General features: G+C 36.0%; 1 protein-coding gene across 4 annotated transcripts in view; it reads left to right on the top strand.

Annotated features, from left to right (window-relative positions):
• The window catches only part of LOC106137864 (homeobox protein homothorax), a 293,141-nt gene that overhangs the window by 15,520 nt on the left and 259,903 nt on the right, over window positions 1-17,718 (top strand). For all 4 annotated transcript variants that reach the window (XM_060949363.1, XM_060949361.1, XM_060949362.1 and 1 more), the window contains exons 2-3: window positions 3,685-3,857; window positions 6,851-6,992. In XM_060949363.1, the coding sequence (XP_060805346.1) occupies window positions 3,685-3,857; window positions 6,851-6,992 (315 nt within the window). The remainder of the gene's footprint in view (window positions 1-3,684; window positions 3,858-6,850; window positions 6,993-17,718) is intronic.

Below are 17,718 nucleotides of genomic sequence, written 5' to 3'. Positions count from 1 at the left end.
CATTTCAATAAAATTAGGATCTCGGAATTAGCTATGTCCATACAACATTTCATCAAAATTGCCCAGCGGTTTAGTCGTGATAGCTTAACAGACAGACGAACTCACTTTGTTGTAAAATTAGTATGAATCAGATATCAAATTTGAATTTTTACGATTCAAATATATTTATTGGTGCCGTGTGGTTCCTATTTGAATCTCTATACTACCATTAAGCCAAACAGCTGAACGTAGCCAATCAGTCTTTTAAGACTATTGGCTCTGTCTACCCCGCATGGGATATAGACGTGAATATTTGTATGTTTTGTCGTATAATTAGTATGAATCAGTTACTTATCACATTACAAATTTGGATTTTTTTACGAGTCAAATATATTTAAATACAAATTACTGAGGTCTGTTCTGCTGACCGTACGCTTGTGTATTGTTAACCAACTTTTTCCTTGCATCAAGTCTAGAGAAACTGATAACGAGATCTTATTGAACCGTGCATGGCGTATCCATGTAGCTTGAAGACAATAACGTAACAATTTATGCTATATGGTTATTAATGTCGATATGTTTTTAAAAGTATAGCTTATGTACAGTTATAAAAAAAATACAACGGTTCTTTTTGATCTAAATCCATTCATTCATTCATATAATCACGTCTATATCTCTTGCGGGGTAGATAGAGCCAGCAATCTTGAAAGACTGATAGGCCACGTACAGTTTAATGATAATTTATATGAAAATTATTGAAACTGAAACGAACAGAGGAGTTAAGATGAACGTATAACACACACGCGACACGTCTTACGGGGTAGACAGAGTCAATAGTCATCAGAATCATAGGGCATATTAACTGAATGCCCTAATATTAAATTTAGATTTTGTGAGAGGTCTCAAAGAAGAATGGAAGTTTTAAAGTCTTCGTCTGTATAATAAAATAAAAATGGTGTAAGAGCAGATGTTCAACATTAATTTGTACCTTAACATACTTGAAAGGCGCATGTATCAGGTGTTCTAATGACAGGTCCCGAGGAATCAAAACGCATAGTCACCGTATTTGATGGCGGGCGCGTGTGCCAAAGAAGGTATTAGGTGTCGCGAGGTAGGGGAAGGAGGCTCGAAGGAATAAATAGGATATTCATATATATGGAAGATTTTAATTTTTTTTTTTGGTCTAGAACCCATTTATTGAAAGTTGATAAATATGGTACTGTTTTACTGAAGTCTGATGTACATCAGTATGTATAATTTGAAAATGTAACCAAGTTAAAAAAAAAAACAATTCATTATTAACCTCAAACTAATTAATTTAACCTAAAATTATGAAATGCCTAATCTATAAAAAAAAAACATTATGCTGTAGGTAAAAATTTTATAGATGAAATGCGAATCTTTCTAATCTCGTTCCGAATAATTTAAAAAAATGTAATCATTGGTCTTCACTTTAAAATTTTACACACAACACAGTGTAAATGGCCACTTCGCACATTAAGCCAGTTACTATCTCAGCGTTATGTCATTCCAATCCAACGTGTCAGCGACTTGCGATCAAGAAGCCTATTTAATATTGGTAATGATTTGATACTGACATTTTGGTCTTAAAAACAAAAATGAACAGATAAAAAATGAAACTGAACGCGAGGTGATCCCCAAGTGTTATCTCTTTTAGCCAGCCTTATTTATGTTTACTTACAGATTTAATAAATAAATAAATAATACGAGACAAATTACACAGATTGAGTCAGCCTCGAAGTAAGTTCGAGATTTGTGTCACGAGATACTATCTCAACGATACTGTATTTTATAATAAATACTTATATAGATAAACATCCAAGACTCAGGCCAATCAGAGAAATTTCGTTTCTCATCGTGCCCTGGCCGGGATTCGAACCCGGGACCTCCGGTGACACAAACAAGCGCACTACCGCTGCGCCACAGAGGCCGTAATAAAAGGCCAGTAAGATATTGTTTGCTACTGGTCCAATATGCTGGCTTTGTGCTTAATCCACCGGTGATCTGACCAATGTATACAACGATCTTAATAAAACAAGGCAACGTAACAATTTGTTTAATAACTATAGGACATTGTTAATGTGTTCATGAATAAACATAACTTTCAAATCTATTGTTATATATAAAAGGAAAATGTTAGGTAATTTGAACTATATGGCTTTGTCATAAGTCTCGAGGTTGTTAAGATCAAATTGTACGTGAATTTGTCAGATTTTGATGTATTTTTGTAGAATTTACATAAATTGATGTAGAAAAGCATATTAATTTTGGTATTAGTTGCAGAATTTTTCATTTACTTTTATATCTTTTTATTGGGTTTCATTTTGAATTTAGAAGAAGTAAGGTTAGTGTGATAATTCAATTCAAATGTGACACTACACAAATAATTTAAGACAATAAGAATTATTCCACTTTGAGTACATATATTTATTAAAAAAAAAATCCAAGGCACGTAGGTAAATCAAGAATTTGTTTCTTAAGAAAGTTATTTTTATTTGTAAATTGTTTATTAGACATAAAAATAACGTTACAATAAAATGTCATAAAATTCCTTTTTTATGTAAGAACAGTCGTAAAACGGTAATAAAATAATGAGGTAATTATTAAGTTCAGCTTGAACCTATAAATTTATTTTATCTTTAAATGTTCAAGAGGTGTGTAAAAATATGTTTTTTAATACAAAATAATTGTAATTTTACGCTTATCTTTATTATATTATTTTAAGAGTTAGGTACGCTTATCGGATTTTATTCAATTATTTTATTGAATAAAAAGTTTTTAAATTAAAAAAAAATATTGACTAGTGTTATTCGATAAGTCCTGTGTGACATAAAAAATATTGCCATAAATAAAATCGTATTAAATCAACGCTCATAGCAAGACTAAAGCCGCTGTCAAACTTGAGAGCTTAAAAGCCCAAAGGTTTAAAAGCTCAGTTAATTGATACCCCAAACGATGACCGTCTGAGAATGACTTAACTATTTATATGAATATTCATAAAAAGAGTTCTTTTCTTTTTAATTGTAGGTATTTTTTATCGCTCTAAAGATGGGAATAAATTATAAATGTATGGCAACATTGAGTAATGTGTTTTAGTAGGCTTTTGTTTTCGTATCTCGGCTATCTGTTAGACACATCACGTAACAATTCTATTTTTTGTATTTTAATTGTGCTTTTAGATTAAGATTTTAATTTTTGATACTTTAAAATAAACATTTATAATGCTAATGGATAAGTAACAGTATCATTTATAACTTTATAGTATTTTTGACAGGTTGGTTGGTATCTACCGGGCAAAGTCCAAAAACTGATAAACTGCTTCCATTCAGGAATGCAAAGGGCGTAGAACCAACAGTCTCGAAAAGGCTTAAAGACCACATTCAGCTCTTTCAGGCGATCGACTAGCTACCTGTCACTACTTGAATCTCAGTGTCGTCATCAAGTCATTCAGCTGAACGTATATTATTATGTGCCATGTGGTTCCCGGCACCAATAGAAAAAAGAATAGGACTACTCCAACCCTTTTCTTTATTTGAATCTCAATTTTAACATTAAGCCAAACAGCTGAGCGTGGTCATTCAGTCTTTTCAAGACTGTTGGCTCTACCCCGCAAGGGCAATATAGACGTGAATATATGTATGTATGTACATATAGTTACAGATATCTAACATTCTCTTCTTTCAGTACGACGAAAGCCTCCACGGAGGAGGCTACATGGAGGGAGGCGCGATGTACCACGAACACAGACTAACGCACCCCCACCTCCCTCCGGTGCACTACCCCCCTCCGGCTGCGCCCGCGCACGCGTTGCCCGGGGAGCCCCTAGTCCACAAAAGGGATAAGGATGCAATATACGGGTGAGTCGGGTGGTAAAGTGTGAATTTTAACTATAGTTGTTATAGGGTTTGTGGCTGGCAAATTTATAAAGCCTTGTTTGGCGGAGGTCATTTTTCTTACCTCCAAAATCTGCACAAGTTCCTTTTTTTTATGATCCTTCTTTTAAAGCTTAGCTGAGTTAAGGTCAATCTCCTATCAGCCTCTGCTTCAAAATTTCCATCCAAAGCTTTTGTGTCCTCTCCTCACCTCTCCCATTTTATGTGTTTGTGGTCGGTCTTATAAAGCTTAACAGGGTTGAGATCACATTCCTAACTGTCTGCTTCGTCATCTCCTACCATCGCTTTTCTTTTATGGCTAAGCGAAGGTCGGTCTCCTAACAGCCTTCCGCTTCCACGTATACAAATATCTTTGTTAAGTCGAAAAAGTCTTTTTTATGGTAATACAATTTCAATTTCTGTTCACGGCGCCATGCCCATTGTTATTTTTCACAGTGATTAAAAATAATCGTGAAGATTGTCGACATGCGTCACTTGTTATCCTCGATTTGGTTTGCATTAACATTTATTGCAGTTGCTATCGATAAATACTGATTGGAAACATTCCGGATATAAACAACTGTATTAAATCAATTTTGATGAACTGCAAAATATAAAATCTTTGCTATGACTGAAGTTATAAAAAAAAATAACCATTGTAATATGAACCGATGCTGACAAAGTTTCTAAAATTCAAATTTTCTAATCCCCATTAACTTCGGTACAATATTTATTCTCCCAAACCTTGTCATGTTTACCCCTTCATTGTGCTAAGATGGAAGATAGATAGATACGTCTGAAGCGCAACGTTTAGCACTTAAGCATCCATTTACCACAATCTCAGAGTTATCAGATGAAAACTTGTCAAGAAACTTCAAGGAGCGAGTTGTGGTGTGACTGCGAGCGTCATTGATGTGCATTGGGGTGTGTGATGTGTCTTTATACTATGTGCTCTATGGTCTCAATGAGTGTTGGTTTTGAAGAGTATAGATTGAAGTTTACAATGCACACTCTAAAAGTTGTTCAGTAAAAAAGTTTGAAAGACATCTATTCATGGGATAAGTTTGTCGTTACAATTATCAATTTGGCTTTTTTGTATTTTTTTTTCTATTTGGCTTTTGGATAAACAAAAACAAAAATCCATCAAATTTCTTGTAACTAAAGACTTCAGTAGACAGAGTAAAATTTTCTAATGATGAATTTTTATAATCCATGGATACTCAAAGTTTTATCAAATACCTTGATCTAACTTATTCTCCTTACTGCTAATTACCCTTTCCTCGTTTATTTTTCATCAATTTCTTTTAGTACTTTTTCTTCATATTAATCTTACACACACTCATAAATTTGTGGTAATTTGTATTTATAATTACACGCCCGAAGCATTGGCTGACTTTTAATTTTCATTGTAATCGCTTTCGCATAGTAATGTGATGTTTTATTTTACACGTGATTGGCGTCTTCGGTGTAATGTGTTATTATGAACTTTCTTTAAATTGTATTTAGGTATTTGCTTACTTATAATTTTAGGGTAGGTGTATAATTAGAGGAACGTGTCAGAAAATTGTGTGGAAAGACCTCACAATTTTCTTACAAATTCCTGTTATTTTTATTTCAAAATCATCATTTCCTGTGCAGTTGTTAGGTTTTGTTTATTTTTTATTACTATTAGAATGAAGTTATTTCGTATTTTATTTTTATTAATTTTTGTTTGAGCTTGGTTTCATTGTTTGAGTAGAGCTTGTTTTTTTTTTTATTTTTACCATTTTGTTGTTCAAGTAAAGTATTTCAAACCTCGACAACGTCCACAATTAGTTAATTATTTTAGTAACAATTTGAACTGACAAAAAATAACAGTAAACGTAGTAATACAATTTTTAAAGTATTTAATTTACATTTAGGTTACAATAATCAAATAATATTTTTTTATAATTTACATCACCATAAATTTGTACAAAGCCGAAAACATCATTCTACCATTAAGCCGAACAGCTGAACGCGGCCAATTGGTCTTTTCGAGACTGTTGGCCCTGTCTACCCCGCAAGGGACAAAGACGTGATGATTATATGTATGTTGTACAAAGATACTACTAGTAACAATAAGTAAATTTATATAACATTTGCCGCTGTTGCTACCGACGTAAGGTCCCATAATGATAGTATCTGTATCACGTCTCAGATCATCTGATCTCGTAGAGGTCACATCTTGACGCGAACTTTCACGGTTATGTTATACCTTATTTAAATGCCAATACGAATTTTGATGACCTCTAGAGATATGCGGTTATTGAAATTAATATACTTACTTATAGTTTTTTTTTTGGTATTAACTTATTTATGTCTAATAATAAACTGGATTGATCCATGCAGATTCTAGAATTTTTCCTTAGTAAAAACTTATACTTTTACTTTAAACTTTTGACGGACTTTTAGGCGGTGACCCAGCAACCTGTCGTTATCTGAATCTCAATTTCATTATCAAGCCTTCCAGATGAACGCTGATCAGATATTTTTCTGTTGGCTCGGTCTACCCCGAAAGAAGTTAAGACGTGTATGTATGTCTACTTACGTTTTTCACTTTACATATATACATATGATCACGTCTATATCCCTTGCGGGTTAGACAGAGCCAACAGTCTTGAAAAGACTGATAGGCCACGTTGAGCTTTTTGGCTTGATGATAGAATTGAGATTCAAATAGTGGCAGGTTGCTAGCCCATCGCCTAAAAGAAGAGTCCCAAGTTTATATTCCTTAATCGCCTTTTACGACATCCATGGGAAAGAGAAGGAGTGGTCCTATTCTTTTCTTATATTGGTGCCGGGAACCACACGGCACGTTTTTCACTTTAACCTAAATAAAAGTCCTGTCTTCTGAATTCTAAAATTGACTGAAGAATTCGCAATTAGGTAGCGCTCCTTCGTATTGGTATTAAGTTAAGGTACTGACAATCTGACTGACTGACCCCCACGCATTCCAGGCACCCCCTGTTCCCGCTGCTGGCGCTGATCTTCGAGAAGTGCGAGCTGGCGACCTGCACCCCCCGGGACCCTGGCGTGGCGGGCGGCGACGTCTGCTCATCAGAGTCCTTCAATGAGGACATAGCTGTCTTCAGTAAACAGGTAATTATTTAATTAGTTAACTGACGGCATCTGTGGCGCAGCGGTAGTGCGCTTGTCTGTGACACCGGGGGTCCCGGGTTCGAATCCCGGCCAGGGCATGATGAGAAACGAACTTTCTCCGATTGGCCTGGGTTTTGGATGTTTATCTATGTATATAAGTATTTATTATAAAATATAGTATCGTTGAGTTAGTATCTCGTAACACAAGTCTCGAACTTACTTCGAGGCTAACTCAATCAGTGTAATTTGTCCCGTATATATTTATTTATTTATATTTCCGTGTTGTGTTACTCTTTAAGACCCCAGGACCCGAAGAGGCAGACCCCAGGTCCCGGAGCACTTTAGTGAAGTGCTACTGGGAATGTGCAATGATGAGAGAGAGAGAGATTCATTAGAGATCATAACATATATATGAACGTGGCCATTCAGTCTTTTCAAGACTGTTGGCTCTGTCTAACCCGCAAGGGATATAGACGTGACAATATGTATGTATGTATGTATGTACATATATATACACACCACGTTTTTATCCGTTAAGTTGTAGACAGAGCATAAAGATACGAATGCCATTCCATTTAAGAAATTCAGAAGAATTGATGACTAGACGCTTCAAATAATTGGGATTTTTAGATCTAGATTGAAAGAGCCTAATAAGAAACTTGCACTATGTTATGTACGATCGCGTTCATATCTGCAGTCATAGTTTTAAAATTCTTACGGGTTAAAATAGCGTGCACTGTGGTTCCACTAGATACACACACACATGCATATTTAAAAAGAATAAATATTCCTTCAAATGAATACGGTCTTTAATACCAATGATATTACTAAGTAAAACAGTTTATTATTCTATGACATATAACATAACAAAACAGAAAGAGACGGTAATCAACGATGGCCGAACTGGGCCCGATAATTGTCGATCGAGATATTGTCCTCTCATTATTTGCATAAGATTTGCCTATAGAGGGAAGCCTGCGACTGCCAGACTTATGTCATTTCAATAAGGTTGAAAGTTTGTCTGCACACGACCCAAACATAGGTAGTGGTTCCTTTGAAAGTTATTGGATAGCAATTTTATTACTTCGTGTGAGCAAGTGAGATCTAAGATATATTAGATAATCTCGCTTGCTCACACTCGCTTGTTCTAGTTACTAGCGTTACTTGGATTTCGAAATTATTCATGGATTTTTTTGTCAATTTAAAAAATAAAATTAGTTTTACTGACAATTTTTAATGTTTCAAGGTGTCATTTCAACTAAGTAACTGACTGACTAACTAACTAACTGATATCTAAGAATTACAATACCCGTGTCTTCAAACACGGAAATCAGCAAGAAATGTTAAACAAGAGGGAGCAAAATAAAACATTAAATAATTAAAATTAGTAAATTTTATTAAAACAGTTTACCTATAGTTTTGTTTACATATTGATGATTATATAAAGCTATACATACAGCATATTACACTAATTGTATCTTCTACTTATCTCCTGTTATTAAGGTTACAGCTTAATTATTCGTTTTCAAAAAGAAAAGATATTGAAGCCGTCCTTAAAATACTATCTAAGTAATTAGTAGCTTTAATATAAACTGGCAGAACCTTTCACGCACTATATGGACTCGATGCACAGGGCAGTTGTCTTGCACAAATGATATTGTTGGCATATCATCAATCGGATAAATACACCGCACAGTTGGTAACATGGTTTCTTCCAGCACTTGCACATAATGATCAGCTGTAGCGCGTCCTGCTATCCACACCTGTTCCCCAGGTCCAGCAGCACTCATCCAGCCCCACATATTTACAGATATGCGTCCAGACTCCATATTTGGCATAATATTTTTTTCTTCATACCGAGTTGCATTTCTTTGCCATAAATGAAGCCTACCGTGTTGCGATGACGTAAACGAACTTTTCGTCCGTAAATATCGTTTTTTTCCAGTCAAAATCCAAATACTGCCTAGCAAATTCTAAATGTTTTTGCTTATTTATTTCGGATAAATACGGCTTTCTTGCTGGCTGTCTGTGGTGTAGTCCCTCACGGTGCAAACTCGACGAACAGTAACCACTGATGTGTCGAACTGTTTCGCAAATGTTCGTCGGTAATGAAGCCATTATTTTCGTACTGTTCCACCATGGATCTTCGCTGTGTGGCGTGTCGCTGTGTTGATTAGCGGACGACGGCCGCTGCGCGGCGACTTTTTACACTACCCTCTTCTTGATGGCGCGTTACCCAACGCTTTACCGCTTGTTGTTTATAGTGTTATTTGTGTGAATGTGTGAGTGACAGCGGTGACTGCAAGCAATAAAGTTTTGCGAACTATGACTGCAATTATGAACGCGACCGTACATAAACAATTTATTACTTGTAATTAGTACTTTGATATATTTTCTCATTTCTCAATGAAGTTTGAACTGGCAGTCGTTTCAAATAGTTGTTTACCTTATGAGGTATGTACAAGCTATTAGAATACTTATAGTCCCAACAAGTCCAAGTAATTAATTGCTTGGAGCGATCGCTCGCCAAACGGTGACATACTCCATAACCGACGAAAATATTCCGAACGCGCAAATATGCCTTTATAAATCAAAGCACCGCATTGCAACCTTTTTACACACCTCTGTAATTAAAACCAGCAATTAACAGCACGATTTTCAATTGAGACATTACGAGAAAAAAAAACGGAATTGTGAAACAGAAAAATCGAGTAATAAAAATCCATACTTTTCCAATTTCAAACGCAAAGTATTCTATACGAATTATACAGAGATGCCGGATGGAATAACTTTGTACGCGCGCACCTGCCACCCCATGCCGTCAGAATTAAAAAGAAAAAAAAAAGCGCGCGGACTCATTTTGATATTAAAATGTCGCAGTATGGCGGACCGTGGCCCGTTCTCGTAAATCAGAAGACGCAATTTCTTCAATAACTATAAACCGTAATTAGCAACGAAAAAAACCTGCCTTAATTCGATTGTGTTTTATCGATAGTTCACGCGTAATTCCGATAGACATTTGCTATGCATTAAATTCAATTCAAACGAATTGATTGTTTTCAGCCAAATTGAGGAGGATTAATCGATACGATTCGCTCTTATTAATTTTCATAGCGTTACGATAAGACCGTCTACTGTCTACGCACGAATAAGTTTAATGACTATTTTAATAGCTTACTTGAAATACATTAAACTATTGAACAACTCTTAAAAAGACGAGTTGACGTTAAAAAGGTAGTGATTTATGTGAAACAGAATTTAAGAAACAATGATGCCTTTCAAAATATAATCCCGTGTCCGGTGGAGCAAAAAATGTCCCTAAGAAGCACAGCCATCGTTTCTTGGAAGGTCAAAGTCCTGTCTCCGATAAAAAAAATAAACATCGACGGCAAAAACATGCCTGTTTAGTATAGAAAGTAGATTTAATGCATTTAACCAATATTTCATTACGCTGTTCCCTATAATAACATGACGAGGCAAATCAGCATGATAACACCTATTATTTGAACGACAAAGAAGCCCTCATAAATGGAGTCATTTAATAACAATTCGGTTGTAAAAACAGGTAATCTGGATACAACCAACAATCAAGGGCCTCGTAATTTATATAACAAATTTGTAATACCGCAATTTCTTTGTGGGTTTTTCCTTTTTTTTAATACAATAGGCATAATAGACGTTTACATGTTGCGTTGACTGCGATGTGCAATTTAAAAAGATGTCTTCAGCTGTCAGAGATTGGCGGAAGTGACTTTGTAGCGGCGTGCGTGCGTATTAAATTTCTCTTTTTACGTTACAATGACATATTGATATGTTATCAGTCAAAGACTTCATCTTCTGGTAATTATTAGAAATTAAATTGTATTTATAGTTGCTATATAGAGAGCAGACGGGACCTCAGCGACCTTTTTAAGATAACTCTGTCTGAATAGATAATGTCAGAGTCATGGAACTGACCATCTCTATAAATCATTTGTAAGAGTATTACATATGTTGTAAAATAAATTACTTACCTATACAACATTTATATATGCTATTTGTTTTTTAAATAAATTAATGAATAATTATGAAGAATTTGAATATTTATGCGGTCATAAATAGATTTGGTTTTACTAAATCTGTCTGTCGACAGGTAAGCGATAGTGCTAAATAAATTATAGTTGTCAGATTACGTAGTTACATGTCACATTTATCATCAGTCCAACATTATAGACACGTAACGCGCATAAAGGCTAATCGGTGTGTTTTTAATTACTCCAATAAAGCGTTTATCGGCAGCGGTGGCACGTGAAATCGCCGCAAAAAGAGATAAAAATTAGCCCCTCCCGCTCTAACACTGTTAATAAGTGACGTCCATAATTCATCGACACACGAAATAAATCATAAACGGTAAAGTGTTTATTTTCGAAGTACTTAATATGTTATAAATTTATTTAAGTGGCATGCGTACGATTGTGGAACGGGTTGATTGATATAGTGCTCGCTCTCAGTGGCGAGTGATCGGTTTGGTTGTGATACTGTCATCCTTTACTGTCATCGATACAAGAGGCGCTTCACTAAACGCCTTAGTGATGCGAACGAACGAGTGATTCCGACTCGAGTGCGTTGACATTTCAATGAATTAGTTTGCATTATTGACCATAATTATCTTTATTGCTTTTAAAACAAATATATACCTACATAAATATAGTCACATCTATAGCCCTTGTGGGGTAGACAGAGCTAGCAGTCTTGAAAGATTGATAGGCCACGTTCAGCTGTTAGGCTTAATAATAGAACTGAGATTCAAATAGTGACAGCTATAGCAATAGCTAGCCATCGCCTAAAAGAAGAATTCCAAGTTTATAAGCATATCCCTCAGTCGCCTTTTACAACATCCATGGGAACGAGACGGAGTGGTCCTATTCTTTTTTTTTTATTGATGCCGAAAACCACACGGCAAATTTTATTTAAATTCAACAGGCATGTCGTTTTAAGGCAAAAATTACATGTAATTTTTTATATGTACAACGTCTTAAAATAGTAATTCGATGATAACATCTGCTGGATTGTTACATACTTACTTAAGTATGGAGAGCTGGCCACTCACTGATGATTCGTGTGCTTACTCACGGATCAATGGAAAGTTATTGGGATTCCATACCAATTCCATTTGATGGTTATATAGAGTGATAATACGTACCTATCTATATAAATAAACACGGTGAGAATGCTAAACATAATATTCTGGCTGACTGGTTGGAATGAAGAATGGGCACAGCTAGTAATAAATAAATTCTCAATATAGCTGTACCCGCGACTTCGTCCGCGTGAAATTAGTTATTTCGGGCATCATTGAAGCCCTCAAGTCGTTGTTAAAAGTTTCGTCGTTGCTAAAAGTTGCAGCGTGATTTTATATAGCCTAAAGCCTTCCTCGATAAATGGTCTATTCAACACAAAAATAATTTTTCAATTCGAACCAGTAGTTCCTGAGATTAGCGCGTTCAAACCATTTGTTGGTTTCAAACAAACTCTTCAGCTTTATAATATTAGTAAAGAAAATAAATTGGTATATAAATTGATATCAGACATAAGTATTAATATATAAACAAAGAAAGTATGTGTAGTGAGGAAAAACCGTCATATTTAATGGTATGAATCGCAGTAATGTTGACGGCCTCTGTGGCGCAGTGGCAGTACGCTTGTCTGTGAGACCGGAGGTCCCGGGTTCGAATCCCGGCCAGGGCATGATGAGAAAAGAACTTTTTCTGATTGGCCTGGGTCTTGGATGTTTGATCTATATAAGTATTTATTATAAAATATAGTATCGTTGAGTTAGTATCTCGTAACACAAGTTTCGAACTTACTTCGAGGCTAACTCAATCAGTGTAATTTGTCCCGTATATATTTATTTATATTTAATGGACGGTGTTAATGAGAGAGAGCAAAACAATGCGGGAATTTTAATAAAATCTCACTGGCAATTAATGGTATTGATATGTGTAGGAATTATAGTTGCATAGTTAGTTATTTTCACATAAGATAGAAAGAAAAAATAGGAGAGAAATAATAAGTTTAAAATTACTAAATAGTTGGACATAAAATATAAATATTTGACAATAAAAATTATATACATACATACATACATAAAATCACGCCTCTTTCCCGGAGGGGTAGGCAGAGACTACCTCTTTCCACTTGCCACATACATAATAAATAATAATTATATACATATCTGACATTTTTACCTAAAAACAAAACCATGGCAACCGTTGCTATGGCGTATATGAAGAAGGTACATACATACATACATATGATCACGTCTATATCCCTTGCGGTGTAGACAGAGCCAACAGTCTTGAAAAGACTGAATGCCCACGTTCAGCTATTTGGCTTAATGATAGAATTGAAATGAAGAAGGTTGCCTACAATATGTTTTAATTTTGTTTTTTTTTTTAATTATACTAACAATAGACACGAACAGTGAATAAACAAAATGAAATATAATTTATGATTGACTAGATTTTTAACATACACAAAAATCATAAATTCAACTGCACACATAATGTCTCTTTTTCAACCGTGGTTATTATTAAAATAATAACACAATCCTTATAAGGAAAGATAATTATCAATTACTTGTGGTATTCGAGTGAATATATTTTTCTTTGGGTGTTACATTAAATTGCTTAATTTCAACGATTTAACCTGTTTCGCGTATTTTGTTTACATATTCGAGGCAATGCATTGGTGCCGTGTGGTTCCCGCCACCAATACAAAACAAAGAATAGGACTACTTCATCTCTTCCCTATGGATGTCGTAAAATGCGACTAAGTGATACAAACTTGGGATTCTTCTTTAGGCGATGGGCTAGCAACCTGTCACTATTTGAATCTCAATTCTATCATTAAGCCAAATAGCTGAACGTGGCCATTCAGTCTTTTCAACACTGTTGGCTCTGTCTACCTCGCAAGGGATATAGACGTGACCATATGTATGTATGTATGTAGTTCTTGACTGACAACAGATGCGGGAAGAGGATATTAATCGCGTATAAAACGATGTAAATCACGAGATATCTACAAATAGATCGACTCTAAGCTGGGACGTGCGTGCGTTCATCCATTGAGACTATGTTTTTTCTGCGGCGCTACTTGCTCCGTGTAATTATGAGTAGTGATTAAATGTTAGGAAAACGCGGCGCAGACGCCGCTCAGTCATATTTATCGCGTTCTAATCTCACATTTAAACATCCACATTGATTATTCTTCAGTGATACTGCCATAAAGTTTTAGCGATTAAACATGATGATAAAGAAGAAATTCTTCAATTATCATCATCAAGCTGTGAGAATCAGTTCAGTAAATGAACAAACAAAGATAAACTAGTATATTAATGGTATAAAATGGTCTGCGGCCACGTTAAGTTGGTTATTAAGATGAAATAAAGATAAATTGTAGAAAAGTCTTTTGTGAAAGAAAATAAAAAAAATATTTATTTGAAAACAAAGTGAAATAATTATATGTTTAATCATCACAGATCGTTTTAAGTAAGTTCTAATGAGTGTGAGAATTGAGAATATTTTGTGTGAATTGAACAAAATAGGCGATCAAATGCATTGCAGTGGCATCTCTCAGCTCTCTCGCCGCTCATTTGCCTAGAACATACATACATATGGTCACGTCTATATCCCTTGCGGGGTAGACAGAGCCAACAGTCTTGAAAAGACTGAATGGCCACGTTCAGCTATTTGGCTTAATGATAGAATTGTGATTCAAATAGTGACAGGTTGCTAGCCCATCGCCTAAAGAAGAATCCCAAGTTTGTAAGCCTATTCCTTAGCCGCCTTTTACGACATCCATAGGAAAGAGATGGAGTGGTCCTATTCTTTTTTTCAGTTGTACCGGGAACCACACGGCACTCACGGTCAAGAACTAGTTCACTTGATATCAAGCGCTACTCGTAAGCAACCGTCTAGTCTGCATGTCTAAAGGACAAACACACAAGGTTGCAATGATAGAAAAAAATGACATGACGTTTTTCTGCGACCGCGTCACACATGCATTGTGTATTTGTTTACATCTGTCCACGTTTCGTTTAACGCTGTTAATTGTCAATTGTCATGGGATTTGGATGCGCAATTTAACTTCTTTGTCGGTGATCCAATTCGGCGTTTCGCGCCGAAATAAAATAAATAATGGCGGATCGATCTGCGGACCTTTCGCGCAGCTGCGCCTGCGCACCGCAACAATATTCATTAGCCGCGCGCGCTAGAGTGGAACCGCGATACGATACGTTTTTTGTCTCTCGCTCGCACGCAGCACTTGCATTTTTTTTCGAGGATGCATCGGCGATTTCGTTTTATCGTCCCCATCGAGTGGTTTTTGCCGTTTGGCATTCCTTACGCATCTTGTTTTGGGTTTAGTTTGTGTATAAAATTGTAGCGAAAATAATTCTCAATTTCTCGTCGTATTTACGTGGGAAACGGGTGAAAAATGTCTGAAAGAGAGCAAACTAAACAAAAGAGACGTTGAAAAAGCAAACGTTAATTTCGTTCGCCGGTTAGGTATAGTGAAGAGAATGGACGAAATGGACGTGGAATTTCTTTTAGCCGATATATTTCTTTTGTTAAAACACGATAACAGTACAAATGTGAACTCTATAAAAAGTGTCGTGTGGTTCCCGGCACCAGTACAAAAATAGGACCACTTCATCTCTTTCCTATGGATGCCGTAAAAGGCGACTAAGGGATATGCTTACAAACTTGCGATTCTTTTTTTAGGCGATGGGCTAGCAACCTGTCACTATTTGAATCTCAATTCTATCATTAAGCCAAATAGCTGAGCGTGGCCTTTCAGTGTTTTCAAGACTGTTGGCTCTGTCTACCCCGCAAGGGACGTGATTATAATGTATGTATGTATTTTTTACAACACGATAACAGTACAAATGTGAACTCTATAAAAGGAGATAGCCATTAAAAATGCAATGAACTTCATATGCGGCCTTCATTACTGCAGCTAATGAAATCTCGGCATGATAACCGACATAATTGATTGGTTATTCAACTGTCACAGACGTACATACATACTATCATTTGTTTTTAATCGACAGCGTAATCTTACGTTTCAAAAATGAAGATGAATGTCCGGTTATTTGTAATTACAATTGTAGATAGTTATGCTTAATTATTATAACTGAACTAGATGAGACAGGTGGTAGGTACTAGTGCTTATTATGGAGTTAAGGATAGAAAGTGCCGTGTGGTTCCCGGCACCGATAGAAAACAAGAATAGGACCATTCCATCTCTTTACAATGGATGTCGTAAAAGGCGACTGAGGGATAGGCTTATGTACTTGGGATTCTTCTTTTAGGCCTGTCACTATTTGAATCTCAATTCAAGCCGAATAGCTGAACGTGGCCTATCAGTCTTTTCAAGACAGTTGGCACTGTCTACCCCGCAAGGGATATAGAAGTGTATGTTAATGATAGATTTGTGGTTGTATGTTTGCTTAACCTTTGCGTAGTGATTGAGGCCGGTCGCTTGCGCCGTGCGATAGCGTGCGCCGCACAATTAATGGCTGACACGGCGCGTAGTCCCGACTCGAGTCGCGTTTTTGTCCGCTTAAAACTGCATTAATATGCCAATGAACTAAGCATTAATACTCTTTCATCACATTCCCCGAACATTATAACGAGTTTAAGGAACGTTTAACAAAACCATTGATTACAAAGTTCATTTCATTGGAAAGTCACTACAAAAAAAAAGAGTCGTGTTGAATATTTGTAACTACGCTACAAGGTCAGCGAGTGCGGAAGAAATTGATGAATTTGAAAATGGAGCACTCTAATTAGTGCATTAGCAGATCGAAATTTAAATTGGAGTACGTTCCATTTCCACTATGCAATCCGAAAAATATTATTTAATATCCTACTAATATTATAAATGCGCAAGTTTGTGAGTATGTCAGGATGTCAGTATGGATGTTTGTTACTCTTTCACGCAAAAACTACTGAACCCATTACGATGAAATTTGGTATGTAGGTAGCTGAAGACCCAGAATAACATATAGGCTACTTTTTATCCCAGAGTTCCCGCGGGATTAATTCCACGCGGACGAAGTCTCCGGCGGCCTCTAGTTCCTTATAAATGTCTGTTTTCTTGTAAACTCTTGAGCGTCGTCGGACCGTTTTTGGTCGGCTCGCTTGGCGCGCCTCAGACTCGCCGACAAAAAGTGCCGGCAGCGCTGCCGCCGATCGTGGTATGGCAATTTTTTGCGGACGCGTCAGAAGTCGCGATAAAAATGGACGCCAAATGAGTATTAATTCGCACCGGTTAATAATGACATAAATACACTAGGTGCGCGCTTCTGTGACACAGGGTGTTTGTGAATTGTCGTAATTCAGATTTTTTTATGTAGTTTTCGTGGGTCCCCATCGAATTCGTGATATTTCAAAAGATAAAAGAAATATATATGGTCGAATTAAGAAACCTCCTTTTTTGAATTCGGTTAAAAATAGGCGAAGTAGCAAAGTATATGTAGTGGTGATGATACGTGTAACTTACTTATATCATTAGTACTTATGAATACCTGTAGTTTCCATAGATAAAGGTAAGATAATAATGTATCTAATGTTGTAAATCATTTCAATGCTATGTATGTAAGTACTTATATAATTATGCTTCAAGCAAGATGCATGCAATCACATGATGATTGACAGATTAAAAAATTATTGGTTATCTACAT

The sequence above is a fragment of the Amyelois transitella genome, chromosome 18 (assembly GCF_032362555.1).
Source record: "Amyelois transitella isolate CPQ chromosome 18, ilAmyTran1.1, whole genome shotgun sequence".
NCBI classification, from domain to species: Eukaryota; Metazoa; Arthropoda; class Insecta; order Lepidoptera; family Pyralidae; genus Amyelois; species Amyelois transitella.
This window is presented reverse-complemented; position numbering and strand designations above follow the sequence as displayed.